The sequence below is a fragment of the Aptenodytes forsteri genome, unplaced genomic scaffold (assembly GCF_000699145.1).
Source record: "Aptenodytes forsteri isolate BGI_AS27 unplaced genomic scaffold, ASM69914v1 Scaffold100, whole genome shotgun sequence".
Lineage (NCBI taxonomy): Eukaryota > Metazoa > Chordata > Aves > Sphenisciformes > Spheniscidae > Aptenodytes > Aptenodytes forsteri.
This window is the reverse complement of record NW_008796216.1, coordinates 1,513,433-1,526,902: the sequence shown is the minus strand read 5'-3', so window position 1 is coordinate 1,526,902 and position 13,470 is coordinate 1,513,433. Positions and strand designations below refer to the sequence as shown.

The 13,470-nt window shown below is 42.8% G+C and overlaps 1 protein-coding gene across 2 annotated transcripts in view; it reads right to left on the bottom strand.

The window, feature by feature from the left end:
• Nucleotides 1–1,901: 1,901 nt before the first annotated feature.
• Nucleotides 1,902–13,470, bottom strand: part of LOC103906619 (glutathione S-transferase A4) — a 17,017-nt gene continuing 5,448 nt past the window's right edge. The window contains exons 1-7 of one of the 2 annotated variants that reach the window (XM_019474455.1): nucleotides 10,954–11,037; nucleotides 10,482–10,588; nucleotides 9,720–9,771; nucleotides 6,055–6,187; nucleotides 5,566–5,707; nucleotides 4,399–4,527; nucleotides 1,902–2,148 (exon numbers count right to left, since the gene is read on the bottom strand). In XM_019474455.1, coding sequence (XP_019330000.1) covers nucleotides 2,026–2,148; nucleotides 4,399–4,527; nucleotides 5,566–5,707; nucleotides 6,055–6,187; nucleotides 9,720–9,771; nucleotides 10,482–10,588; nucleotides 10,954–11,005 — 738 coding nt within the window. In that variant the 5' untranslated portion in view covers nucleotides 11,006–11,037 and the 3' untranslated portion in view covers nucleotides 1,902–2,025. Of the gene's footprint in view, nucleotides 2,149–4,398; nucleotides 4,528–5,565; nucleotides 5,708–6,054; nucleotides 6,188–9,719; nucleotides 9,772–10,481; nucleotides 10,589–10,953; nucleotides 11,038–13,470 lie in introns of those variants that run through there. The other variant, XM_009288561.2, reaches the window with a different exon arrangement.

The window sequence follows — 13,470 nt, the reverse complement described above, 5'->3', positions numbered from 1 at the left end:
ATAAGTTCAGTTACCTTTCTGGTACCTGAAGAAGCAACTTCTTCCAGAAACTGCTTGAGACCTGCTGCTTTCACTTACTAGGGAACCAGGAGGAGACAAAGCATCGACAGCGAGGGTGACACAGCGAGGCTGGTATCACAAAGCTGAGCACTTGGGTGGCCTGGGGAATCACGGCTCAGAGCGCCTGGTGAAGGTGAGGCAGGCCAGCACAGATCCCATGTGCTGGCACACCAGCTAAATGAGGAGCCACCTCCAGAGCAGATCTTTCCAAGACCTCCTGTGACTCCCGGAGGGTTAGGTAGTCACCACCAAATGTGATTGACAGTCTTGTGGAGCAAGGTGCCGATGCCTGCCACAATGGCTGCCACTGCTGTGCCCAGTGGCTCAGTATTTGGAGCAGAGATCCAGGGTGAATGCAATGCAGGTCCATTCCTCCCTTCAGCTTGAGCTGACCCTGACATCAAACCTGGGAGTCTTTTGGGTGGCACATTCTTCATTGCTCACATTGGACCAAAGTCACTTTCCAAGAAACCTTAAATAGTTTTTTAGGATAGAGATAATGAGCACAACTCACTAAATGATTAGTGAACTTACCTGCACGAGGAGAGATTGATAAAAGAAATTTAGGCAACTTTATTACACCTTTAATGCACCTGAGCTGTCCTAGCCATGAAACCTGCGCTGCTCTGTGACCCCACTCCTCCCTTCCCCATTGCCACTCTGTGAGTCGCCTCCACCATTGCAGACAGGCCTCGCTGGGAGGAGTTGTGACCACCTTAGTGTCACTGGTCCCACCACATTGCCGCAAGGGCGGGTGGTGCCCCACAGTGCTGCCAAAGCAGCAGCACCCCTAGCCTGCCCGCATTTCAAAGTGGCAGCTCAGGCTCAGGTTTTGCCCTCTGGAGTTCTCCAAAGATCACATCAAACACGAGGCAGTGCCAGGGCACGGACGCTGGAAGACGCTGTCTGTGTTACTGAATTGTCAGCGACTCGCTCAGGGGTTATTGGTCTGTGCCCGCTGCTCTCGCCCACATGGCTCCCAGCTACAGTCGGTCCACGCCAGGGCCCAGCTGCAACAGGCCATCTGGATGTGGTTACACAGCTTTGGGTAATAAGAGAGTTTAATAGTGTGTATATGGCCTCAGAGCCAGGGAATGGAGCCTGGGGCTTCTTGTTTTACTAGGACTAGCCGTTGGTATCCAGAACTGGGGCTAGGAAGCAGCTGAGAGTCCCCCAAAATGACAGACAAATGCACAGAAAGAAGCATGAACAGATACTGAACCTTAGTGATCGTCTGTTTGACGATGTGGCTCTGCCCTCCCCATCCTCTGAAAAGGTTCATCACGTGAAGAGGTGCACAGACTCCAATGCACTGGGAACAATGAACTAAGGTGCCTGGAAGAATCACATTAAAAAGGTAGAGGAAGAAAATAATGGAACATTGTAAGAGCTGGTTCCTAGGCAAGACCTGGGAAGTGTGAGAAACCAAAGAGATTTGGCTTTAGTAACAACAGATGAAACTAATACTAAATTAGAAGTTTCACTCACACAACACTCTAAAAATAATGCCATGTAAGTACTTACTCACCAAAATTGCTCTTGAAACAAGTCTACTTCTTTAAAGGATAAGTGATTCAGTGAGTCTTCTGCTCTTTCTTCTCTTCCATAGCTCTTATTCGGAAGCCTATTTTCATCCAGAAAATATCTTCTTCAACAAGTTACATTCTGACAATACTAACACCGCATTGGTCTTTTTCCATAAGAATAAATTCCCTACCCTACAAATAGTTCTTTGCTTCCATACTCCTTTGTTTTCATGTTTTGCCAAGAATTTGATATCAATAAAGACAAATCTGTTGTCACGTTGCCAGAGTAATCAGAATGCTTTATTTCGGTTTTGGGGTTTCTTTTACCATTGCTTTTAACTACAATGATACTAATTTACCGAGCTTTCTGCTTCCTTTGGTTTGGGGTTTGTTTTTTTTTTTTTCAGTGTTTTGGGTCTCACCAAAGGTAGCAAGGCATTCATTTCTTAAAAATCTTCAACACAGTTTCTATATAACATTCATCTGGTGGGGGTTTCCTTGGGCTGCCAGGCTGCAGGAACTTCTTAATTGTAGGCATATTGCTCATTCTTATTTTAAAAGCCTAAAAAATAAAAACAACAGAGTAAGAGAGAAATTCCAGCTACTCCAGTAGCAAACAGTGCTCCTTGCACAGAACAACTGCTTCCTCCTGCTGCTAGAAGACATCCTAACATTCATTCAGATCTCGTGCCGTCTACATAGTCTCCTTCTGTCCAACAGGAGAAGGACCCAGCTGCTGCAAAAAGCCTGTTCTTACCAATGAAGGCAGTACTGGAGCAGAAAACATCTAAATCTCTGCTGCCTGAAAGAAACTGAAGGCAAAAATTCAATATCCGGGAGCACCAGGGGATAGTTTTGAAGGTACAAATACACTAACCCAGCTCATGACCTTTTTCTTTTCATTGCTGGTTCTGATGGTGCAAACTCCTGTGTGGGCAAACCACGATATATGTTAACATGATTTCCATTTTTACTACATTATGTAAGTATCTGAGCTCTGTTTGCATCTAGCATGGCCACTGTTGTCCCACTGTCACAGCATTTCTAGGATTGCGTGGCTGAAGGTGAAAAGGCTGGAGGCATCCTTGGCTCAACTCAGTTGTCCAGTAGAGCCTTCTCGTACTGTGTTGTAGCCTGAGGTAGCCAAAATATCTACATAGGGCTGGCAGATATAACACAGCCCCTCAGGGAGACCTATTCCCTTCTGGAGCAGTGGCTGGAGACCAGGACTAAGATTAGGGAAGCGTTGGGCATCTCAGGTGGCAAGAGATGCCTGTATTAAGGCAACTGAGTCAAGGATCCTGAGACATCTCATTGTACAGACAGTCAGAGAGGACTCACTGGTGCAGATTGCAAGCAGCTGGAGACCCCACAGTTAGCTGAGCAATCTTAGATACATAAGAACCTCTTCTAACAATGGGGCTAAGGGCTTCACAGAGTGACAGCCAGTTCTTGCTGGCAGATGTATGAACATAATTTCCTCTTCCTTACAGGCAGTGGAAGGATAAGGGGGAAATACAAGAAGGAGCAAGAAAAGTAAAAACTGAAGTAAGTAACCACCAATTTTAGAAACTTTTTCCCTTCTGGCAGTGAAGGAATCCCTCCTTCAAGGCATGGCTTCAGCAGAACTGTGCCCATGCCTAGTGGCTAGGATACTTTGCTAGAAGATGGGAGCTAGAGGCAAGAATTACCTGAGGCTGCAAAACTGCATATGGGATAAAATCTGACACGTTACTGCCCACTTCATGGCTGAAGTGCCTCATTCTGTCACGCTAAATTCAGGCTTAAACTGTTGGGGTTGAGATTTAAAAATTTTTAAAAAGTAATTTAAAAAAAAATCAAAACCCTTTTCCTCATCAGTTCCAAGCAGAAAACCTAACTGTGATAGTCTGATGCTGAACTGTTTCTTTTGTTAATGGGAATAAGACCAAAGTCTTATTCCCCTCAAATTAACAGTTCGTAAGCACAAAGAAGCATGACCTCAAGCCTTGCATCCTCAACCCAGATTTGCAGTGCCTACACTGCTTTATTACCATGATTACAGGCACATGGGAGGACTGCTGAACACTATCTGCTTTTTTCCAGTCACAGACTACTTGGGTCCACTGTATCTCAACTCTTAATGACTCTTGCAGGTCATGCCCTAGGCTTGCCCATGCACTGTGCTCTATAGCATGCTGCACACCTGGAGGCTTCTGATTTCTGGTCATGTCTCACAGCAGAAGTGCCTCACTTCTGCTTTGTTTCAGACTTTGTACATGGCACAAAGGCAGAGAATTCATCCTCAATTGTATCGAGTTGTTTATTGAAAGAAAAGTGGCTTAATGCTAAGGCTTGAGTTTCTAGTCATACTGTAGAAGGCAGAAGTGAAGTGAGGTTACTGGGATCCCAAAATTGTAATACCAGCCAGTACAGAAAATGGCACACTGTACCTTATTCTAATGTGTCAACCTGTATCACAGACTTAATTTGTTATCTGGTATTAGATAGCGTCTACTGGCAGGAAGCAGGAAAATGAAAACAAGGCAGCTTAGATCAGTGATTCCCTTGGGATGACATTAATTTATTTCTATTGAGGAGGCATATACCACTCAAAGAGGGATAGGCATACCTGAACAGGGTTAATCAGGAGCACAGTGTCTTACAACAAACCAGCTAAATCAATTCCTTCTTGTGCTTGATGTTAAGCAAACATACGATAGTGACAGTTCCTCAAAGAGCCCACACTCCTGATTTACGTAGCATGGAGAGATGATCACTTCAGGATTGCCCTCTAGCTCCTGAATACAGGCATGCTCAATAACAAAATTACCTGCAACTGAGGAAACCCCGACAGCACAGCAGGTATTTTCTCCTCCACTGCTAAAATGGCTTCAATTAGCTGCACATCTGCCCAGCTGAATTTGTTGCCCACGAGAAAGTCTTGGCCGTGTTTCAAAACCTGTAGAATACAAGAGAATGTGGGCTGCAGATGAGAATGGGACATATGATGCCTGGCAGCTAAGCCTCACAGCACAACTGTAGAGCTGAACAGCGATTATATCTGAAATTTCAGGGTGGAGTTTTCAGCTGGAAGCTGTGAGCCTAAATCATTTCATTATTGTTGGGAAAAAATCTGAACTCTTGTAGTACACAAGCTTCAGTCACTCGGTAATGATGAATGATGATAGGCACTGGGAACAGGGACAAAACCATGCACTTAAGTAGACTAGTAACAGTAATAGAATTAGAAATAGGGATAATGGAGGAACTAAAGAGTAGCTTGGAGAATTTATAAAATTGCCATTTAGATATTTCATTTAAAGTTATGTCCAGTGTTGACACCAGGAAGCAAACTTAGAAATGCAGAATTACAATAGCTAACCAAAGAAAATCCCTGCCTTTGGGAATAAGTTATTATAGTCATAAGAACTTCTAGGACATTCAGCCTTTATTGTTTTCCATCAAGACTAGATGAATGTTACAAAAGTGAGAAATGTTGCCAGATGCCTGAGTCATATGGGTTTGGTTTGTTGTTTTCAAAAATGGGATGTGCAGAAATCTATGACTTTTGTTTTTCTAAAGTACTCCTAATCTCTCTACCTGATTTATTTGCAAGGGATTTTTGCATTCTTCTAATGAAAATGTTCCAACTGAAATTAAGTATAGCAGAGAGATGTGCTCTAAGCAAATGTAAGTGTGGAACTATCCCCTCAAGGAAAAAAGAAATCATACGTGCTTGCTTTTACTTTAGTGAAAAGTTTTGCTGTATAGCTGAGAACATATTGCTTTGTTTGCTTTGTAGATGTTCAAATAACACAGCCCTGACAATACAAGCCAAGAAATAGAGAAAATGTGCTGCTGTATTTCCCCTCCTTTGAAAGAGCCAAGAAAGCTGAGGATTTGGAACTGACCTGCACTACAAACATGTTCTTATTTTGGGGAAACTTTTTGATATGGTAAATACAAGTTTTATAGACACATCCTCACTGTCACTTACCTTTTCAAAGACTGGGAAGTACCTGTTAATTGCCCTGTCCTTAATTGAGTCAAGATTTTTCTCCTTTGTCTCAGGTGGAGAGAAAGGAAACACCAAAATCATTTGCATCAGATCTGTTATGCCTTCCACATACATGTCAATCCTATTGGTGGGGGGAAGACAGTAGAAAAGAGCATAGAAGTTATTTCATCTGTTTTCCAATTAACTAAGGCAACTTACAGGAATTTCATATCACCACCGTAGTGCCAATTTTCACAGCCAAAACTAAACATAAACTAAAGCTAAATATTTTTTAAAAGGACTAAAAGCCTGTTTCTGTTCAGCAGCATTTCAGAAATAGTGGTTAAAACCTAAGCAAAAACTAGAGTCCTGGCTTTTTATGTGTTAGCCTTTCTCATGCCTTTCTACTGGATTTACAGGATTGAATTTATTATATATAATGCAGCTATCAAATAATTGCTCATTAAGTGAAAGGAGGTGTTACAGTACAGGGCTCTCTCCTTCAAGTCTTTCCCATAGAGATTGTATTTCCCTGCTATGTAGCTGAGGATGGCTCTGGTCTGCACCATCTTCATCCCATCAATCTCAACCAGAGGCACTTGCTGGAACATCAGGACTCCATCTAGGATGGAAAGTTGAGGGAAAGCTTGTTAGTTCCTCCTAGACTGCTAGCTTTACAGGAGAGCGAGAGACTGAGCACATTTCTTTTGCAGTGTAGGAGATCATTGATGTCTTGCCCTAACTGTAAAACTCCATGCAGTAAACTAACATTGTGGGAAGGATCAAATATTGACTAGCCTGCAACACACTTTTGTAGCTAGGTCATCACAGTGCAGCTGGGCCCCTCACTTTACAGCATTGCCAGAGCTTCACTGGCTGATGGGAGCTGGCACCGCCTGCTCCTTTGCACTTCTGGACCCTGCCTCATGCTGGCAGGAAAAGCCTGAACCAGCACTTTCAACCCAAGGGATCGGAGGAGAATAAAGATCTGTGTTAAATCTGAACTTAAAAAAAAAAAAAAAATCCAATTATTTTTAATGCAGATTAGTTCCCTGTCAGGGACACATACACATGACTAGAAAGAATGAGAGGGGTAGTACCACAGCAAGACTGAGCTACAGGGATAAAGGAAGAGGTCAGGCCACTTTAAACATCGTGAAGCTACAGGGTTAGAGGCAGGGACTGTGACAGCAGTTGCCGTTTAAGTAAGTTTTACACAGTCACTCCAAGGACAAGAGTTTGAGAGTCCCCATAGATTTTCATTACAGACCTATCCTCAGTGTTGTTCCACAACAATTTAAGCCTATTTAGATATGTCTTCGTAGTCCCATTTTCTCCTGGTGCTGGTAGGAGCGTTTGTCTGAACCTTCAGTGAGGCAGCTCTGAGAGCTAAGCTGACGTAGACATTCAGCATAGCAAAGTCAGTCTTTTCTAGACCAGTTTTCTGCTGGACTAATTCACTGTCTTCAGAGATAGTCCCTCCTCCACTTACACATTAAGGGCATCCAGAGAACAATCCCACCCTGTTAAAATCACTGCAAAACTCCAAATCCAGCTAGGCAGCTGCCACTTTGCATTGCTTGAAGTTAATAATTTTTTTTTAATTGCTCAATTTTAATCCATTCAGTGCATCCTTCTTTCAGGTATAAGGGTTCATTTTAACAGGCACATCTGTTTACTTTTTTCTCCACAGAGCTATTAAAATACTTTGCTAGTCCAGAATTAATAAACATTCTTCACTCATTCTATATTATTAATTTACAGTTTAAATTCAAAGAGTAGTTCTCTCTGCAGCAATGAATAGCCTGTGTTTGTTTCTTGTAAACATTCACAGAAAGATCATGTGTCTTCATGTCCTTCCAGAACACACCTCTGCAGCTTAAGGAAGAAGTATTACTTGGTATCTATCTAGCAGAAACACAGTAGAATGGGAAAACTAACAGCTCTGCAAGGATATTTTTCAGCAGAAAAATGTGAAGTGAAAAATAAAATCTGACTTTCTGGCCCTTGACAAAAAGTGATGCAGCAAATGTAAGTGAACGGAATGCACGGTTTGTTTCTTATCTACAGAGAAGAGGTATTTCTCCCGTATGACCAGTAGCGGACTGCTTCTTTTCGCTTTGCAGTGAGAACCACTTCACATAACCACTGCATAGAATATATATGCAAGATTAAAAGCAGTTTGCCAGTCATTTTGCGGATTGAATTGTGCTGTCGGAAGGTGGCCTGTGGAGCATACATTAAAAAACCAGTAATCTAGACCTACTATTTGTCACCGACCAGCAGAGCGTGTTGAAATCCAGGTAGCAACTTGGGCAACCCGTGGCTGCACAGATTGAGCCAAGCTAGTCATCCCTCAGGCCAATGGGTACAGATCTGGCCAGGCCAATGCTATTTAAATCTCTCGGCCTCCAAAACAACTGTCTGTCTGCAAGCTGCCTGTTGGGAACAGCTCCTGGCCTAGGCTTCATCCAGGATGCTGCTGGGACATTGCTTAGAAGATCATCAGCTGGCATGGGCCAAAGTCACGCCTGGACCATTCTAACAATGTGGTGGTGTCTAAACACAGGATACTCTAGCAAAAAGCATGTTGGTAGGAAGAGAAAAAAATTAGAGGGAGAGGTAATGTGGGGTTATTTGTGTTCAGTCATGCCCTGCATGACCGGCAGAATTCCAGAGGTCCCTTTATCAGGGTGACTAACTAATTTGTCTTTCTTCAACCCATCATATTAAACCCAACCTTTTTCTTTGTGTTCTCACCCTCTTAAGCTCATTACATACACATAAAAGCCCTTGATCTTTATAAAACTTCCCTATCCTTTTCATCACCATTTAATTCTTCTCTCTGGATATGGATAAGCTTGGACACTGTATCCAGGATTGTACCACTCTGTCTGGATTAATTAGTCCTGTGAAGCAAATTCAGATTTGGGCTTTCAGTACCTGAGCTATCATATTTAGAGCTACAACTGCTGTCTTTACACTGCACTGCCCTCCCAGGTTGTCAGATTCCCAGCCAGCTGGACCTGCAAATTTAATTCTGATCTTCTTGATACCCCTTCTTTTTTATTTCGGTCATTTTAGTTTTCATGTCAGAATTTCTTTGAACACAGCTTTTCCTTTCTGAGCAAGCAGCCAGAATGCAGGTGAGTCCTCTTCCAAGTCTCCTAGTATGTCTTGGCAAGCTCAGCCTGCTGTGAGGTTTCTCTTACATGTCTTGGGCAGCAGGTCAACTGCAGGGCAGGTGTGTTCTGTATTGCTCCTCACAGTCCCAACTCCTTCCCTACACCGGCAGCAAGGTCTTATCCTTCCAGGGTGGCTGCGGAGGGGTTCGCTGCTGGATTTAATCTGGCCAAAAATCAAGGGCAGTGGCGGGGGGTATGCACTGGTGTTTGGGAACTGGTCTCACTCACAAGGTTGACACGAAGCCTTTGTGGCTTGCTGCTTTGACCATGTCAGACTTTCCGCAGGTCTCCCTGCTGGCTACCTGTTTTTTAACTGGGGGAAGCTTCATGGCTCAGGCTTGTCCTGCTCAGGACTGTCACTAGTGTGTTCGCACAGAGCCTAGCACAAAGGAGAACTGGCTTTCCTGGGGACTTTGGTGCCTTGCTGACCTTTCATTTAGGGGCTTATCTCACTGACGTTCAGAACCAACATACAGGTACATCTATACTAGTCAACAATAGCTCAGGCCAGCTGGCACAGACTGGCCACATTCACTCTATTCAGCTGTCTCTGCCTGTAGAGCATGGTGGTCACATCTAAATGACATCTTGGAAATGGCCCTTGGCCTGGGAAAACTCCCAAATGATGCCTAGGAATTGCTTCGGGAAGCGCTATTTGCCCTGAACCAAAAATGTGCTGGGAACCATGCTAACAGTTCAAGAGCATAGATAATTATGTTGCATTGAATAGTAATGTTTGCTATCCCTGTTTAATGTACTGCAATAAACACAGTCACAGAAGCTATGGCTTTTAGCTTATAGGATTTGTTTGGCACTGGAAAGAACAGGTTACTCAAAACTAGTATTTCAGTATTCTAGGTATACACCTGGAAGTTTGCACTGGTTTAAATAAACTAATTTTAAACCACAATTTTAGCTAAATTGGAGCAATTTTTTGAGGGACTAAGTCTCAGGTGTTGGGATTCTTACCTTTGATTAACTTCTCATACTGCTCTCTTGTTTCCAAAAAAACTTCTTCAAACTGGAGGAGAGAGAATAGTGTTACATTGCTGTATTTGAACATTTTTCTTCTGTAAGCGATTGCACATAACCATGCACAGAACGACCAAACCAAGCAAAAGATAATGGGCCGGATCTTCAACTGCGCTGTTTGGCCGCAGATGTCCTGAGGATCCCCCACGCATCCTCGCAGCCAGGGAGGAGCAGAACATCCTGGCCACTTCTGCCTCAGGGCACTGATTCAGAAATAACCTAAGTGCAGGTAGAAACAGAGTACAGACATCTACAGGAGGAAGACAGGCTGCAGCCAGTGCCAAGGGAAGCACAAGGTAAACCAACTATTTCTAACCCCATCCCAGGGCATGTAAGTCAACAACACTCTTTTGTTTATACAAATTGTAACTGCAAACTAAATAAGACTGAGTTAAGGTGGTTTTGCACAGCTGGAAAACTCAGGTTAATTAAGGGCCTTTAAATAAATCCCTATTTTGACCCATTATGATTAATTACTTCAGGGGACTGATACTAGCTCTAATAAACTCCAAGCTCCCCTGAGTTTGCATCCCAAATATTCACCACTGAACAAGGTAGTTACAAACATGCAGTGCCACTGGCCAAATGAATTTAGCCACCCTCTTGTAGCCATTTATCCTCCACATGCATGTTAAATTGTTCCTTACTGAGGCCAGTTGAAAACGCCAGTCTGGAACACTGTACTGAGTGTCAACTAACCTCCACACCGGCTGCTGCCAACAGCCATCGTACGGGCTCCATTCGCCCCCTTCCATTACAGTAGGTAAGCCTGGGCTTCCCCGACATGCTTCTGAGCTCCTGGTTCCCTGAAAAACATTAAGCAGAAAACAGCGTCTCATAAAACTGGTGTAAGTACCATTATTTTGAGGGGAGAGAGAACCTTTTATTCTCACTATGCCTGTTGAAGTTTAAACTTCATCTGGTTTAAAACAGAAAATGAGAGATGGACCAGTGACACCACACAGCCTGTGCTAGGAAAGGAAAGATGTGCAGATCTGTAAAGCCTTCCCCAGTGCTACTAGGGAGGTTTGTTATGATTATAAGCAAACACAGACATGTTTAAACAAGTGGCATGAGTTCTGAGCTACAGGGGGAACCTTGCTGCATTTTAAGACAGTTATACAAAGCCACTGAAAATCCCACCACATCCTCAGGGAAGTCACTCACTCACCCTCAATGCCATCATCCTCATTCAAAAGATGAAAAGAAGAAAAAGAAAACATGTTTTACTGGTAGGCTGAAATTTGTCAAGCTTTGTTTGCCAGATGTTGGAGCACATTTTGCAGCTTCAACTGCCATCCACTTCTTTCCTCAAGTAGGGGCAAATGAATTGTTAATCTTCCCTTTATTCCATGAAACAGGCTGAGCTTCCTTGGCTGTCCTATTGAATGGCTACAGCCTGTTTCCTTACTGCTTAAGGCAGCCTTGAGGTGTCCCTCAAAGCCAGATCTGGAACCTAGTTGCATTGGCTTCAGGTGCACCCAAAAGTATCCCCCAGGGCACCGGGGACCTGCGTGTCCAGGGGACTGGCACATTGGAGGCTGTCTGAAGCTTGCTGTAACAGCACCTCTCTCTGCGCCACGAGCAATAGAGTGTGTGGCAGAGAGAGCGCGTCTGTACTGAGCTGTTTCATACATAGGGACAACCAGCTGGTCTATTTGCGCTGACACTTGAGTATAAGTGTTTGCAAAACCAGACCTTAATTTCTCTGTGCTTCATTGCCCTAATTACTAAAGAAATGGGACTAGCATTCCCCCTTCACAAAGATGTTAGTATCATATGCTAATGATTGGGAGAAAAAAAGCTTAAAAATGGGTATCCTAATCATGTCCTAATGGCTCAGAAACCAGAGTAGAGTGCCTGATTTTAAAAAATAATTTTACAGATGACCCCAGTTTTCTCAGAGCTAAAAACCAAAGCTGCAACATTACATCTGTCACACTTTGCATCCACCTGACATTTCCCATTCGAATCAGGTTCAGTATGCTCTAGTGATGTGTTTCCTTCAAGTCACAGTGCCTTGTAAGTCTACTTAAAGTGCATTTGGAACATGCTTTGCCAAAACTTGGTTTTAAAGAACAGTCAGATTGAGAGTTCTCCCTTGAGCAATTCTGGTAACAACCAAGTCATCTTACTACAATAAATAGGGATATTTTGGGATGTAATTTAGACAATATAATCCCAATACACATAAAGGAAAATATTATCACCTCCAGTTTTAAAGTGCAAATAGCTGTTGCTAATTACAATGTTTTGCCTCTAAGACAGTGGTTTTATTAGTTTCTGCACGTTGTGCGACTATCTTTCACTATATGGCAGTGCAGCTTATCTGTGTAGTTCACAACAGCTAACTAGTGCCTCTTTCATTATCGTACTTCTCAGATACATTGCATCCATATCATTTCAACACACATTGCCCCAACTCGTAATGTGCAGAAACTTACAGTAAACAAGTCTTTCCCTTTAACTAAAGAAGCCAAAGACTACAATACCAAGAATATGAAACTTAATCCTCTTGGAAAATATATCTATTTTTTCCAGAACAAAAGCAGAAAAGCCTTAGGTATCATTTTATCATTTTACATGAACAAGAAATTCTATATGGCATTAAGTTACGTGAGAAGAACAATGACAAATGCAGAACAAAAACCTGTCATCAGCTTCATTTTTTTTTTTTATTAAGAGTAACTGTCAGCTGTAGGTGGATTTTAATTGTCTTAAGCTTCTGACACAGAAAAAAAACCCTTGTTTTTTGGTAAAGTCTCCTCAATCTTTAGATCCACTGAATATACCTCCATTGACTATACGGGGACCTGACACATGTAGCTCACATACGGCTACATTTCAGTGCCTTGGGTCTGGACCTAAGTCTTGCCCTGAGGGCTCAGTTTAGTTACCCATTCCTATGTGTCTACTGACACTTGAAATTCCCTAAAGGTGGGCATATACAACCCTCGACTTACTGGAGACGGGACAACATTTTTCGCCTTAAATCAGTATACCTACTCATCCAGACTCTCGATGCCTTTTTGCATTTATTTGGGGAAAGGTACAGCTAACATAGACAAGGCTGCCTCAGGACTTCACTCAGTCCTCCACTATTTTTCTAAAATTTTAGTAAAAGTTTTGTACGATGTTGTGTTTTAAAAAAAATTGATCTGTTTTTGATACAATATGTTGATGATTTATTAGTAGCCAAGGAATCTTGTACAGCTGACACCTGTTCCTTACTGTTTGCCTTAGCTGAAAAGGGCCATCGGGCCTCTCCACATAAGTTACAATTTTTATAAGAGAAGTGTAGAATATCTGGGTTACGTTCTCCAACAAGAGGAGTGGCATTTATCTAAAAACCATATTAAAACCATTCAAAATCTTCCCTGACCAGTTACTAAAAACAAACGCAAGCCTCTTTAGGAGCTGTAGGATTCTGCCACCCCTGGATAGCTGCTTCCAAGGAAATGGCAAAACCCCTGATACCGATTATCGCTCAAGATGCTGGAGAACCCATTCAATGAACAACAGACAAGGTAAAGACATTCAAGCTTGTCCTGGTTTCGGCTGGGATAGAGTTAGTTTTCTTCCTAGTAGCTGGTACAGTGCTGTGTTTTGGATTTAGGATGAGAATAATGTTGATAACACACCGATGTTTCAGTTGTTGCTGAGCAGTGCTTACACTAGTCAAGGGCTT